At 41.7% G+C, this 15,130-nt stretch overlaps 1 protein-coding gene across 1 annotated transcript in view; it reads right to left on the minus strand.

Annotated features, from left to right (window-relative positions):
- Window positions 1-9,456, minus strand: part of POLR3B (polymerase (RNA) III (DNA directed) polypeptide B) — a 108,320-nt gene extending 98,864 nt beyond the window's left edge. The window contains exons 1-5 of the mRNA XM_014536008.1: window positions 9,021-9,456; window positions 4,970-5,002; window positions 3,789-3,845; window positions 3,640-3,704; window positions 2,400-2,475 (exon numbers count right to left, since the gene is read on the minus strand). Of these exons, the coding sequence (XP_014391494.1) occupies window positions 2,400-2,475; window positions 3,640-3,704; window positions 3,789-3,845; window positions 4,970-5,002; window positions 9,021-9,092 (303 nt within the window). The 5' untranslated portion in view covers window positions 9,093-9,456. The remainder of the gene's footprint in view (window positions 1-2,399; window positions 2,476-3,639; window positions 3,705-3,788; window positions 3,846-4,969; window positions 5,003-9,020) is intronic.
- Between the last annotated feature and the right edge of the window lie 5,674 nt (window positions 9,457-15,130).

A 15,130-nucleotide genomic window follows, 5' to 3' on the forward strand; every position in this document is an offset into this window, starting at 1 on the left:
GGGTGGGGGCTGGCTGGTTTGCCCTGAAGGGTGTCCTGGATCAGGGTGGGGGTCCCCACTGGGGTGCCTGGCCAGCCTGGATGAGGGGATGATGGCTGTTTGCAGCTGGTCACACACCCTTCAGGGTGGGGGTCCCCACTGGGGTGCCTGGCCAGTCTGGGTGAGGGGCTGAGGGCTGCTTTCAGGCTGGCGGTTGTTGACTGAAGCTCCCAACCGCTCCTTTTTTTTCTCTTTTTTTTATTTTATTCTGGGCCAGCTTTAGCTCTGGCTCTAGCTCTGAGGCTTCGTATCTGGTTTGTTTGCCGTTCTATAATCGAAACAATGTATAACTTCAGCTCTGAGATCCCGGCAGGCTGAAAGCTGGTTTCTAGGGTTTTGTTTAGCTTCTTATTTGCAACATAGTACATAGTTGCTTAGAGTTGCAACTCAGAGGCCGGCAAGTGAGGCGGGGAACGTTGGAGTCTGCAGTCACTGAAGCAAGGAAGCCTCATGTTCGCTTCCAGCTGCCTGGCTGCCGGCCGCCATCTTGGCTGACAGTTAATTTGCATAAGGATATGCTGATTAGCCAATGGGAAGGGTAGCGGTCGTACGCTAATTACCATGTTTCTCTTTTATTAGTGTAGATTAGATCAAGTCTCCTCCTTCAGGTCAGACCAAAGGCAGTGTGGCATGATGGTTCAAAGTATGGATTCTATTGCCTGTGCTCAAATCTTGGTTCTACCACTTAAATTTTACATCTCTTCCTATGTAAAATGGGAATAAGAATAATTTTAATTCCCGAGAGTATAAATAGGTATTTTAAAAATGATGCCTATTATAGAACAGTATATAATATTATCTCATTTTTATTAATAAAACTAACGTAATGTCAATGATAGGCAAACATTTGTGGGTTTTAACAAACTTATCCCTTCAAATGGAAATGAAATTCAACAGATGTCGTAAGAATTGGGACCAAACTTTGTAGGTTCCCGAACTACTTCCGTGGGTCCCCTCCATCCTCCTCGGCCTCTATTGCAGGAGTAGGACTGCTCTGGTGGAGTCTGCAGTACCTGCACCCCACCAGTCCTGCTATGGGTCCCATGACCACCCACCCATCTGCTCTCCCACTCTCCCCAATTCTCCAAGAGTCAAAATCTCTCCAAGAAATCTCCACACCCTCTCTAATTAAAATAATACTTACATGTTTTTCAACATAAGAAAGAATAATTATAATGACAATTGTAGCCTCAGCTTTCTTGAACTACTTCAGACTACTTTGTCTTCTCCTTTCTCTGAACTCAGTTTATTGTTTATAGTAATACAGTTTAGATGACTTAGAAATTGCTAACTGGCTGCTTAGTTCTCAAAAAATTGGAAAGTTCTAGCAAAAGGGAATGGGAGGTGGGGAAAGCCAAACTGGGGCACACACCTTCCAATATCCCACAGTCCTCACCACTTCCTACTCAGTACAACTTCACATATTTGCCTTCCTACCCGATCATCCCAGACATTCAAAGTGTGTAACCCCTGGTGTCTCCGTTTCACATGTTTTATAATTTTAATCTCTCCACAAGAGTATGAACTCCTTGAGGAAGAATATGTGTCTCATTTCTTTTGTATCTCTCAATGTTGAGACACAAAATAAATGTTCAATATTTGGTGACTAAGTAGTACCAAAATTTATTTATGTAAAATGTCTGGTTACTTGTTCATACTTCCTATGTAACCTTACTTACACAACCATACAATCTAACACCTTAATTATTGTTTAATAAGATTCCTGTGCTATGTTCCATAATTGCTATTTTAGCATTATATTAATACAAACCAGATAAAGCTACAAAAATCATTTTATTCCCTGAATCAATTCCCAATTCTGGATACCAAGTGGAAGAATTTGAAAAGAAGTCTAGTATTTGTTAAAAGCCAATAAACAGACCTATTCTATAACCCTCTGTCTGCATCTCTGTTAATAATCTGGTATTTAAATTTCTTCTCATCTACCTCTTCTATTAGACTGTGAGCTCTTGGTCCTTGGTCTCCTCTCCCTAACACAATGCCTTCTGACCCTCAAAAAATGCACGAAGCAAGTAATCTCTACAAAAAAGAGCACCATGCTAGGCACAAGTGGCTGGCAAGGGGCTGGGAGATACCACTAAAATGCTCAGAAACAATATAAATAGGGCAGTTATATAACAGTGCAAGTTAATAACATTAAATGATAAACTAAACAGTACAAAACTGTTTCCTAATATAGTATTGTATTATATAAGTGCTTGTTTATTTTGGTTACCTGCCTCATAAGAGATTTTTTTTTTTTTTACCTGTTTTTAAATCATCTTTCAAGAGTATCTATTAAGGGCACAGACTCTTTGAGTTAAAGTAAACAAATTCAATTAAAGTAAGGTTAAAATTACCTCATGAGGGGACACTGGTCTGGTTACATTGAAGCTTTCTTCAACATCAGGGAGCCCAACATAGATATTAAGATATCTGGAAAGCAAATTATTCCATTACCAATTATAGTTCTCCAAAGAACATATAAACAAACAAAAAAAAAGACAGTTTCCTCCTAAATACAGGATTATGCTTTGACAATTGTTTATCTTGCTAAGGATGACAAATTAAAAATTATAATTGGAGAATTCTTAAAGTGATAGTACATATAACTTTACAAAGGAGGGAAAGTACTCTCTAACAGAATATCTTTTTAAAAAAAACAGTGTAGCCCAGCCAGCTCAGTGGTTGAATGTCGAACTATGAATCAGGAAATCATGGTTCAATTCCTGTCAGGGCACATGCCCAGGTTGCGGGCTCAATCCCCACTGTGGGGTGTGCAGGAGGAAGCCAATTAATTATTCTCTCTCATCACTGATGTTTCTATCTCTCTCTCCCTTTCCCTTCCTCTCTGAAATCAATAAAAATATTTAAAAAAATAAAAATAGTGTAAATCTCTACAAAAATACTAGAAACATAGCTGCCTTAAAATGTTACTTAATGAAAAAAGCAAAGTACAAAAGAGTATCTATAGTATGCTATGATTCATATAAGAAAAAAGAGGATATAAGGGGAAAAATATATATGCGCATTTGTGCTAAAGAAATCAAAGGAACTTCTATAAAACAACCAATCAGAATTCCTCAAAAGTGTCAAGGTCATGAAAGACCAAGAACGATTAAGGAGCTGTCAGTCTGGAGGAGAGTGAAGAGGCATGACAATTAAACATACTGTGGGGTCCTGAATTGAACCCTGAACCAGAAAAAGGACATTAGTGAGAAAACTTTAAATAAGATCTATAGATTTATTGCTAATATAGTATCAATGCTAATTTCCTGGTTTTGCTAATTGTGCTAGATAATATGTTAATAGTAGCAGAAGCTGGTTGAAGAATAAAATGGGAACATTGTACTATATCTGTAATTTTTATTTAAGTCTAAAATTGTTTTTAAAAATTTAAAACCCTAATAGTTTTAGTAACTTCTTAATCATAATGCTATGTGTTATACTAGTAATTAGTTTACCAATTAAAAATTGAACACTTGATAATTAACTAATTAAACAGATTAAAAAGAGTTTTGATAGCAACTACATTCACTTTTTAAAATGTTAGGCATTATCAAAAGTATCAAAAGAGTAATTGATAGTTGGATTTCTTACTTTAGGTACCACATGGGGTCAGCATCACTTGTAACCTTTTCATTGGCTTTCATGATTTTCTTTATCTGCAGTGGAAAGCGTAGCATTAGGAAAGACTCTTGCTTCCGATTAATTCTTAGCTGTGTGTAGTTTTAAGATCTGATGCTTACCTCTACATTAATAAAATAGTTGAATGAATCTATATGCTGTTTTACAAGGCCTTTCACCTAAATAGAAAAGGGGAAACAGTAGATTAGCAACAAAAGTAGGTTAGCAGATAATATAATAGACTCTAATCATAGGTAATCATCAAATTTGTATTAAAACCAAAGTGATGGGAAAAATTTATGAATTTTGTTTAGTAAAACTTTACATTTATATGTCTTCATTCCATTTCTTCTCCATCTTATTAGAATATCCTCAAATTTTCCTCCTTGAGAAGCAACCTGACTTTAGAAAATCAAGATACAAGTATTTGAATATACCTAATAACTCCACACAAGCTAATAAATAAGGTAGAATTTTCTCTGCATATTTTGAATTTTCAAAAAAATATAGCAATTGAGCATAATATCATCTCTTCCCCCTCAAACAATGCCCATTTACTTCTTGTCTTTCTCCTACCTGGGCAATTTTATGATTTTCACACATCAAACTGGTCTTTCATATCACTTTATAGAAGAATGAGGGAGGAAAAATAAGAATCTCTATTAAGAAAATACTTGTATTTGATACTGAAAGCAGGTGAAACTCAACAAACCTAAGATCAGATACCAGCTAGCAGTGCCTTCCTTTTATTTCAGAAGTCAGTAATAACTGTACACAGATAGTGCTGTGTACTGCTACAGAAAATAGTGAAATAATAAACACAGACTCCAAAATCTTATGATTTAAAAGGACTGTATATGTTCATTTTCTTTATGTTAATCTTCAAACACAATTAGTTCAACACTTCTAGAACTTTCTTGACAGATAGTCATAGAACTTTTGTTTTAATTATACTTCCTTATTGGGCATCTCACTGGCTTACAAAACAACCATCCCATATTTTAAAGTAGTCCTGATTGTTGGGGGGAAAAATTCAACCTTATAATGATGAGGTCTACCTTCCTCGTTTCCACCCCTTGGACTTAATAGTCTCTTCTGATCTGCCACGCTACTTCCTCTCTAAAATTAGATTACCACTCCCCCAATGAGCAGAAATACTGCCTTATAATTCCTTGTATTTCCCAAACCTAGCAATATACACAATTGTATATAGTAAAATAATGGTGATAAAAATTTAATCTTAACAAAAGGCTTATTTCTTTACTTTTCATCAGAAAATTAATTATTACTAAAGATTCATTACCTTTAAAAATGCTGGAAGCAGCCTCCATTTTTCCTGTGAATCAAAATAGTAAGAGTGTCAGGATGTGTGCCGGCAACCACATATTTTTATGTTATTTTAATGTACCATAAATGACTCACTTTATCACAATAAGTGAAAGAAAGTAAATCAAAATGAAACCAACAATTTTTACATAGTCATCACTTTTATGGAAATCACATAGGTATGTATGTGCATATGTGCATGCAAATATATGTATAAACACATACGTATACAACAGATTTCTTAAACAGAATCTAATTTAGTCTCTTCTTGATGACTCAAGATTCCAAGTACTTTGTTTTATTCTCATGACACTTCCTGAGTAAGTGGGTCTGCCAGTTTGAGAAAGGGAAAGCAAGTTTCCGAGGGTCTGGTGGGGAAGCCAGGTCTCTCGAGTTCTTTCTCTCTCCCACTTTCTGTCAACTAGTGCATGGTCAGAGCTCATCTCAGGGCGGTAGAAGGACGGCACACACGGTGTTCACCTTCTACATTAAACAGCTGCAAACTGCTACACTTCTTTTGTCCTGAGGCCTGTTATTTATACTTTGCTGAGGTTTTAAGTAGCCCACCATGATACGGCTCTTTTCATGAATGGCATCTAATCTGCTAATGGGAAATCTAACAAATGGGTAGAACTGAGTCTAAAGTAAGAATACGCTGTTTCTGAATAAGGGCCTAAGAATCACGTTAGACCTGGCAGCAACTGCAAAACTTTTGACCTTCACTCTGACATGAGAAGCATTGGAAGGTTCTGAACAAAAGTGTGACATGATGATGTGACTCATTTTGACTGGATCGGTTAAAATAATAGGTCGAACTGCTGACCTGAGGAAAGACAAGTTAGAAGCAGGGAGATCATTTAAAAGTCCACTGCACGATTCCGGTCAAGGGCATGTACCTTGGTTGCGGGCACATCCCCAGTAGGGGGTGTGCAGGAGGCAGCTGATTGATGTTTCTCTCTCATCGATGTTTCTAACTCTCTATCCCTCTCCCTTCCTCTCTGTAAAAAAAATCAATAAAATATATTTTTTGAAAAAGATATTTGGTCTCATAGCTACTAGATATAGATATGAGACTATAGAAATATAATTAACCCTTGAGACAATTTTTATTTCGTCCAAAAGTAGTTCTTTTTTCACTTTTTCTGAGAAGTCCACTGCAATACTCCAGGCTAACAGTAGAAATAGTGAGAAATTGTTAGCTAGGAGACTCAATGTGAAGTTCAAGCCTACAGGCCTTGATAGATTAGATAGAGACTCTGAGAGAAAGAGAAGTCAAGATTGATACCATAGAGTTGCCATTTATGGAGATGAGGAAGCAGGGATGCTGTCAAGAGCAGCAGGTTTCAAGTGTGGAGGGGCTATTAGGAGGTTGGTTGGGGGCATGCTTAGTTTAAGATATCCACTAGACACTGAGGTGGAGATGTCAAATAGACAACAAATATGAGTCTGGAACTTGGGAAGAGAGTGGCCTGGAGATACACATTAGGAAGAGATCAGCAAACAGATGGAAATTATAGTCACATAATGGATGAGCCTGCCTAAGGGGTGTAGATGGAGAACATCAAGAACCTTCCAATATTTAGAAGGCAGATCTAGCAAAGGAGACTATGAAGAAGGAAATTAAGCCAAGGAAGGAGGCAACCAGGAGAAAGTAAAAACATTTTTCAAGAAAAAAAGGAGGGGGGTGTGGGGCATATGAGAGATCTCTGTACCTTCCTCTCAATTTCACTGCGAACCTAAAAAGCTCTAAATAAAATTGAGTCTTAAAAAAAAAAAAGAGGGAATCAGGCAAAACTAATCTATATGATAGAAATCAAAGGACGGGGGTAGAGACAGACTGAAAAGGGAACTTTCTGAAGTGATGGAAATATTCTCTATTTTGTATTGGGTGGTGATTACTTGGGAATCCATAACTGTCAACACTAATGATCAGAACACTCAGTACTCCTGTATTTTATTGCATATACATCCACAGAGGAATGAGAGAAAGATCAAAAGGAACTAAATGAGAAGAACAGAAATATCCCAGGGGAAGCAGGTAGTGAAGGTAGTGAGGGAGAGAGAGGCTGGGAAAGCTAACAGTGGCCAGACTGAGGAAGGCCTTATAAACATCGTAAACACTAGATTTTACCCTAAGAGCAATGGGAAGAGACCGAAGAAGCTTAACCAACAGAGCAGCATGATCATATCTGTGTGTTTAAATTGATGGCTGTTGCCACCAAGCAGAGAGACAGGCCTGAGAGAAGTTAAGAGCCTGGGAAGCAAGAGATGACAGTGGTTCAGACTTGGAGAACCACGGGAATGACGTTTCAGATTTAAGTCTTAGTAGGCAGGACCCTGAAGATGGGATGGATGGTGGATGGGGTGCTGGGGGGGGGGGGGGGGGAGTCAGACGACTCCAACTGCCGTTTTAGTTCCTCGGCAATGAAAGATGAGGACTCAGGAGTCAAGACTGCAAGAGTCCAAATTCCAGATCAGCCCCTCACCAGCCTTCTGACGTTGGGTTACTTAAACCTCTCTGGGCCTCAAAAACCTTCACTGGCATGGGGTGAGCACAGTACTTATTTCAGAGAATTAAATAACCATGCATGCTGGGTTGACAGAGCCCGGCACATAGGAAGTGCTCAGTAAATGCTGGCTCTTCCTACCAACTCTTCAAGAGCGAAAATCCAGTATTGCCTGGTTAACGACCAGCAGTGTTTCCTGCAGGCTCTCACTGAACGGATCTGAGGTGCTGATAATCATCATCCGATCTCATTCATCAGCCAAATGATTATAAAGAGGTTTTTATAATCCGAGCGTTCGCCCATCATGCCACTTTCCTGCTTAAACCCTCTGGCAGCATCTCATTGCTCCTTCAGGTAAGAAGTCTGAGAAAACTTCTCATAACCCGGAGCTGTGCCCATCCTGCATCTTCGTATCTCCTCTCCTCTCCTCCACTCTAGTGCTTGTTTCAGTTCTTCAAAGCCTTTCAGGTGTCCGATTCTCTCCGCCCAAAATCACCCCACTATCTTTCCAAACCTCATTTCTCTGGATTTCCCCACACCACACCATGGACGATTCTGACGCCTGGAGGGGTTATATCTACACTAATAAAAGAGAACCATGCAAATTGATCATCACTCCGCTACACCCACCAGCCAATCAGGATGAATATGCAAATTAACCCAACAAAGATGGCGGGTTAATTTGCATACACAGGAGCAGAGCAAAGACAGAAGGCTCCAGCCCCATGGAAGACTGAAGAGGACTGAAGACTGAAGAGGTTTGGCTTCTCCGCTGCGGCTGGACCAAAGGCCTGGGCCCCGGGTGCCGGCGGAAAACGGGTGCTGGCAGCCAGGGGAAGGAAGGCCTATTGCACGAATCTTCGTGCAATGGGCTTCTAAAATACATATATATATATATATATATATATAGCCTTTCTAGAAAATAAAATGATGTCAACAGCTGAACTTCATGAGGCAGCTGCCACTCCAGGGCAGTTAACCTTCATTTCTGATCATATAACGAAAGCTACGGGGCTACTTCCCAAGAAACACCCAGGCGAAATTCGGAGTGAATTTTCGGGGCGTTTAAAATACTCCTGCCGTCCGACTTTGAATTCCAGGTTGAAAGGGCAAGATTCCTTGTACTGGCATGGAGACGATTTGGTTTAACCACCACAGGCAGCTGTGGGACCTCACGAAAGGGGCCTATACTCCCTGGGCCTCAGTGTCCTCTGTAAGCCCGCGAAAATGGAGTATGTCCCCCACCGGTGGGCGCCAGGACCAATCTTTCCCACACACACGAGCGCTGGAAAGGGCCCAGCGCGGGAGCTGAACGCGAGAGCAGAGCCCGAGCGGCGCGGCCCCGCAAGGGAGCGAAGACGGACTCGGGAAGCACGACCCCCAGTGCAGAGAAGTGAGCATGCGCGAAGTGCTGAGCATCCGCAGAAGCTACGACCCGCCCCGACCCTCCAGTGCTCTCAGGGTACCGCCTCCTGGGGACGCCTCCCGGACCCTTCCGTTCCGCGCGTGCCCGGCCTTTACCTCTACAGTCGGTATTGGCGCAGCTAGCTGCTCCGCGGTCAGGTTTCCAAATTCCTCCGCAAGCACGTCCATGCTGCTCACGGCGAAGGAAGAAGCCAACAGGAGCCCCACACGCCAGACTCCGCCGGCTGAAGCAAGCAGCTGCACCCGTAGGGAGCGGTGCGCGTGGCCTAAACCGTCCCCGCCGCGCAGGTTGATGGAAGGCGCGACAGAAAGGTTCCGCCTGCTCCCAGCCTGAACCTGAGGTGGCACCCGGATGTGGCTGAGGCGAAGCTGGGAAACTGCGCCCCCCAGTGTCGCTCGGAGGTCTCGCCGGGTAATCCTAAACCCCACAGGACTGGTTCATTGTCAGTTAGTTATCCAGTAATTGAGACCAATAGAGCATATTGGTTGTAATTTTAAAAATAATTCAGAGAAAGGGGCAAACGGATAATTTGCGAAACGTGAGCCACCGAGGCAGGGAACTTACGTAATTTAATCCACAACGACACGTTGTATATTATGGAAAAATAGGGAATTTACCAAATGCCTAGTAGTAGGGGAGGGGATTGGTTAAAAAAATATAATGGGTGCATGTGATAGAATATTATACAACTATTAAAATGACCATAAAATGAGGAGGTATTAACTCACTTAAGAATAGAGAACAACAGAACGGTCATTAAGACTGTTAAATTGTAAAAGGTCTGGATATAAGGTCCAGGAATAAATATCAGCACATAGGGAACTTGAGTATGAAAAGGTAACATTTTAAATCAGTAGGGGGAAAATGAGTTATCTAATAAATGATGTTGGAACAGTTGATTAGCCATTTAGAAAAAAAAGTAAATCCTATATAGATGAAATGTTTAAATGTTAACAAAACATTAGAAGAAAATGCACGTGAATATATTCATAACATTGTGGTGATGAGGGCCTTCGAGGGTGGCAACAGTCAGAAATTATAAAGGGAAAATATTCATAGATTTGGCAATATAATTCTAATCGTATTTTCATGATTCTATTAAAAACTTTAAGTTTTCTGAACAGATTTTTTAAAATCACTATGAATAAGAGTTGTGTGGTTTTTTTTAAAACAAACATAAGTTGATAAAAGACAAAGGCTTGGTTTCCCTAATTTAAAATGAACTCATGCTCTGGCCAAGTGTCCCAGTTGGTTGGAGCATCATTCCATGCACAACCAGCTCTTAGGGAAGGCAGCTGATGATGTTTCTCTCTCACATCAATATTCTCTCTGTCTCTCTCTTCCTCTCCCTCTCTCTCCCCCTCCCTTCCTCTCTCCCTTTCCCTCGCCCTCTCCCTCTTTCCTCTCTAAAATCAATAAAAACATATCCTTGGGTGAGGATCAAAAAAAAAATGAACTCATGCAAATCAATAGGAAAAAAAATATCCCACTGGGAAAAACAAAGCCAAAGATACCAACAGTTGTTTAATGTGTGAGGAGTTCCCTTTTAGGAAGGTGCAAAAGTTCTGGAGATGGGCGATGGCTATGGTTGCACCACCATGTGAATATACTTCCAGCCACTGAACTGTACACTTAACATGGTAAGTTTTATGTATGTTTTACTACAGTAAATTACAAAAATTTGTTAAATATGCATTTGCCATTTTCTCATGAATGTATAGGCCTCACACCAGGCTAATTTCTGAATTAGTGACTTCAAGTAAATTTTAATGCCTGTATCTTCTAAGTATGGGGCCGATTGACATCTGAAAGAATCAGCTTCTGCTCTTGAGGATCTTACATTTCACTTAGAGACAGATACACTTTTCTGTCATCCTTGTGAATTCGTAGAGAGCAACCTATGTGGAATCCAGTCTGGAAGGGACTGTAAAGTGATTTCTTGGTAGCAGAGATGTCAAGGTTGGCTCAGATGTGTTGGCTTTCCCTTGGCTTCCACCATTAGCCCGCCTCACCTGGAGAGCTTGTTAAAACAACCTCGGCTTTCTGACTTGGTAGGTTTGGTCTCTGGCCTACAGATAGGCATTTCTAATCAGTTCCCAGGTGATCACACTTTGAGAATCACTCTCTAATGTAAGACGTATCAATACCATATCCTCTGTTCACGTCTAGCTCTCCTTCAGGCAGGGGGCTTCTGGGACAGGGGCCGTCTTGTCTGTCTTTGTATTCCCGTGTTCTAACCCACTGTGTGTTCCTCAAGAAATTTGTGTGGAAACAGTAATTTGAAAAAAAAAACATGCAGTGAATGATTTAAAAATTCAATACTAAATTTCACATTTTTTTAAATCCTAATTTTCTTTTTCTCTTGAAAAGAGGAGGCTGTGGTGGACATGGTCTCAGAGTCCTTCATGGCAATAGTTGGCTGACACTGAGCAGTGTTAGCCCTTAGACCACAGCTACCATAATCCTTTATGACAGCGGTTCTCAACCTGTGGGTCGCGACCCCTTTGGCGGTCGAACGACCCTTTCACAGGGGTCGCCTAAGACCATTGGAAAACACATATATAATTACATATTGTTTTTGTGATTAATCACTATGCTTTAATTATGTTCAATTTGTAACAATGAAAATACATCCTGCATATCAGATATTTACATGACGATTCATAACAGTAACAAAATTACAGTTATGAAGTAGCAACGAAAATAATTGTATGGTTGGGGGTCACCACAACATGAGGAACTGTATTAAAGGGTCTCGGCATTAGGAAGGTTGAGAACCACTGCTTTATGACATCTGGCTGGGCCCCGAGGTATTGGCATTGGTGCCCCCAGAGGAAATCCATGACTTCTTTCTGATCTCCTAAGGGGAAAAAAAAACCCAGAAAAATCAGAAACCAAAAAGCCAGGAACAGTCTCCTGACTTCTGTGTCTTCTGCTGCCACATCCATTTCCTGAGGTATTGGTACAAAATGAGTGGTGGCTTGAATAGAGGGCTGAGCAATTCGGGAAAGGGAAATGCCAAGGGAAAATGGTTGATATCTTGGACTACTCCATCCCTGATGTATCAAGTATTTGGGTAGCCAGGTGAGAAAGTGACCAATGACGTCAGGGGGAAGAGCAGCGACATTGGTTAAAAGAGAATAAAGGAAAGGGGAAAACGGAGGTGTCCAGGCTGGGCCCTGAGACATTGGAGAGAGCGTCCGTTTCCTGAGTGTTTACTCTTGGCCAGACATTGGAACCCCACTCTGCGTGCACGCTCTGACTTAATGATGGACCCCTGGGGGATAAGTAGGATGATCCCTACTTGACAGGTGAGGAGACTAATGCTCATAGGGGTTAAGAAACTTGCCAAGCAGAGTAGGAATTTATCTGATGTCAGAGCCTGTGCTTTTAGCCATGCTATCACAATACCTCCCTGAAAGGAGGAGGTGGGAGACGTTTCAAGCAGAGAAAAGCAGCCTGAGCAATGGCGGGGGCCTTTCGATGACGGAATGCCGCATCCTGGTGATGGAGTGTGGTTCTCCCATAGAGCTGTCAAGGGCCGTGTTTATAGGTGACGCTAGAAAAAATCCACTGGGGCTGAACCATTAGTGGCTTTTATGCCACGTTAAAATTAGACCTTCTGAGAGGCTGCAACAGGCAGAGACTAGAAACAAAAGAAAAAAATTACCCTCTCTTCAAAAACTCTGTGCCAGGGGTCCTCAAACTACGGCCCGCGGGCCACATGCAAATACAAATATTGTATTTGTTCCCATTTTGTTTTTTTACTTCAAAATAAGATATGTGCAGTGTGCATAGGAATTTGCTCATAGTTTTTTTTTAAACTATAGTCCGGCCCTCCAACGGTCTGAGGGACAGTGAACTGGCCCGCTGTTTAAAAAGTTTGAGGACCCCTGCTCTGTGCATTCAGGCTGGGGAAAATCTGTATGGACTTGATTTCTAGCCGAATAAATTCATAATAGAACTAGAGAAGACCAGAACAATGTTGGAGAACGGCTGAGGGCTCTTCAGTGTGAAAGGCAAGGGCAGAGGGGGAGTCCTTGAAGTTGGTCATTTCACAGGCAGCAAGGTGAGGAGGAATACGATCGGAAGTCTCTACGGCAAGCAGAGAACATTCTGCATTTTGAGTAAGACTGGGTGGTCCAAACACCTCCAGCTGCCGGCCATACCCACAGGCCTTGCTCCAAAAGCCTTGCTCTGCCTCCTGTGACGTTGTCATCCTGCCCAAAGCAGTAGGGCCAGGAATCTGCCAAAGACAGTCCCGTAAGGGAGCTGAGGTGGTTTGTCATGAGGTCCCCTACCCGTTGAGGGGCAGTGGGACAGGGGCTGTCCATACTGAATAGTGGCAGGTAGACCCAATCACATTCTCTCTCCTGGGACTTCTTCATGAAGATGAACCAAAAGAGAGAGCAGCCCTGACCGGTTTGGCTGAGTGGATAGAGCGTCGGCCTGCGGACTGAGAGGTCCCAGGTTCAATTCTGGTCAAGGGCATGTACCTTGGTTGCGGGCACATCCCCAGTAGGTGGTGTGCAGGAGGCAGCTGATCGATGTTTCTCTCTCATCGGTGTTTCTAACTCTCTATCCCTCTCCCTTCCTCTCTGTAAAAAATCAATAAAATATATTAAAAAACAAAAACAAAAAACAAAAGAGAGGGCAGCAACAGAAAGCAGAAGCAGAGAAGTAAATATCAAGTCAGCATTTGGTAGCAACACGACAATAAGAAGTAAATTTTCTGCCCTAGCTGGTTTGGCTCAGTGGATAGAGCATTGGCCCACAGACTGAAGGGTCCTGGGTTCGATTCTGGTCAAGGGCACATACCTGGGTTGCAGGCTCGATCCGAGGCCCTGGTCAGGGAGTGTGCTAGAGGCAACCAATCGATGGGCCCCTCTCACATTGATATTTCTCTCTGTCTCTCTCCCTCCCACTCTCTCTAAATATCAATGGAAAAATATTCATGGGTGAGGATTAACAACAGCAAAAAAAGAAAAGAAATTTTCCTTTGGTGACCTAAGGAAACCAATGTAGCAAATAGTTAAGAGCATGCATTCCAGGGGTCAACTCTTTGAGTTCAAATATACTTAACAGCTCTGTGACCTTGGATGACTGCCTCAGCCTCTCTGAGTCTCATTTTGCACAAATGGAAAAATGAGAGAGCCTGCCTATTATGCAGATACATAAGACCATTTATATCAAGTGCTTAGGGTAGTCCTTGCCATATGGTAAGTGCTTGGTGGCTGTTATTATTTTATTCTATTCTGAATGGGAAAAGTTATATTCAGGTTCTCCACCAAGTCTGCCAGCGCAGCTGTTGGGACAGATTCCTGGGTTTCCTTTCTTTTTCCTAAAGCCTAGGTCCCTTCCTTTGAAACCTGAAAGAGGCTAACATAGTAAGCTTAGAAATGAAAAGATAAAGCTTCACTTCAAAAACAGAGAACAGGAGGGAACAAGTGGATAATACAAAGCTACTTCTCAAACGTTCGATTAAATCATGGAGAATAAAGTCACGTTTGATTCATGAAAGGAAGTCAGAACATGTTGGGTTTTGTCACTTATCCTTTGAAGTTGACATCAAGGACAATCACCACAGCCTTCCACATACCCTTGAATTTCTCTGCCAATGACAATATTGAGCTTAATGAGCCATGGTTCTGATGAGATACGACAATTTTTGTTCTTGTATACGTAAGTACTTAATCATCACATCTCACTAGACTAAAACCTCGTGAAGCTTGAAAGAGATTTAGGACTGATAAATTACAGTTATTATAACGCATTCTGGCTGCATTGTGCTTTGGGATTTGCAGACAGTTGCAAGTACATTATCTCTTTTGATTCTCACCATATCTCTGTGAGGTAGGCGGGCAGTAGGTTAGGCAGGTGTAAGGTAGGCAGCCTCCATCTGGGAGGTTAAGGGAGATAAAAGACTGGCTGGAGTTCACATAGCTGTTAACTAGCGAAAGTGAATTCCATCTCAGATCTTGTGACTCCCAGTCCCACATTTTTACTAAAGGAGTGGAAAATTCTGCATCTTAACATCCTCAGAGGTAGAACAGGCTTAACTCCAGTTTCAAAAAGGGGGTCAAATGAGAAATAAAAACATGTTGCACAAGAGGTGGCGTTCACCATGCCCGTGGCATACTTTACCAGTCGGACCCAGAATTCTCTACTGCTTGTCCTGGGGCTGGCTTCAAAATCATCCCAACAC

The sequence above is a fragment of the Myotis brandtii genome, unplaced genomic scaffold (assembly GCF_000412655.1).
Source record: "Myotis brandtii unplaced genomic scaffold, ASM41265v1 scaffold155, whole genome shotgun sequence".
Taxonomy (NCBI): Eukaryota; Metazoa; Chordata; class Mammalia; order Chiroptera; family Vespertilionidae; genus Myotis; species Myotis brandtii.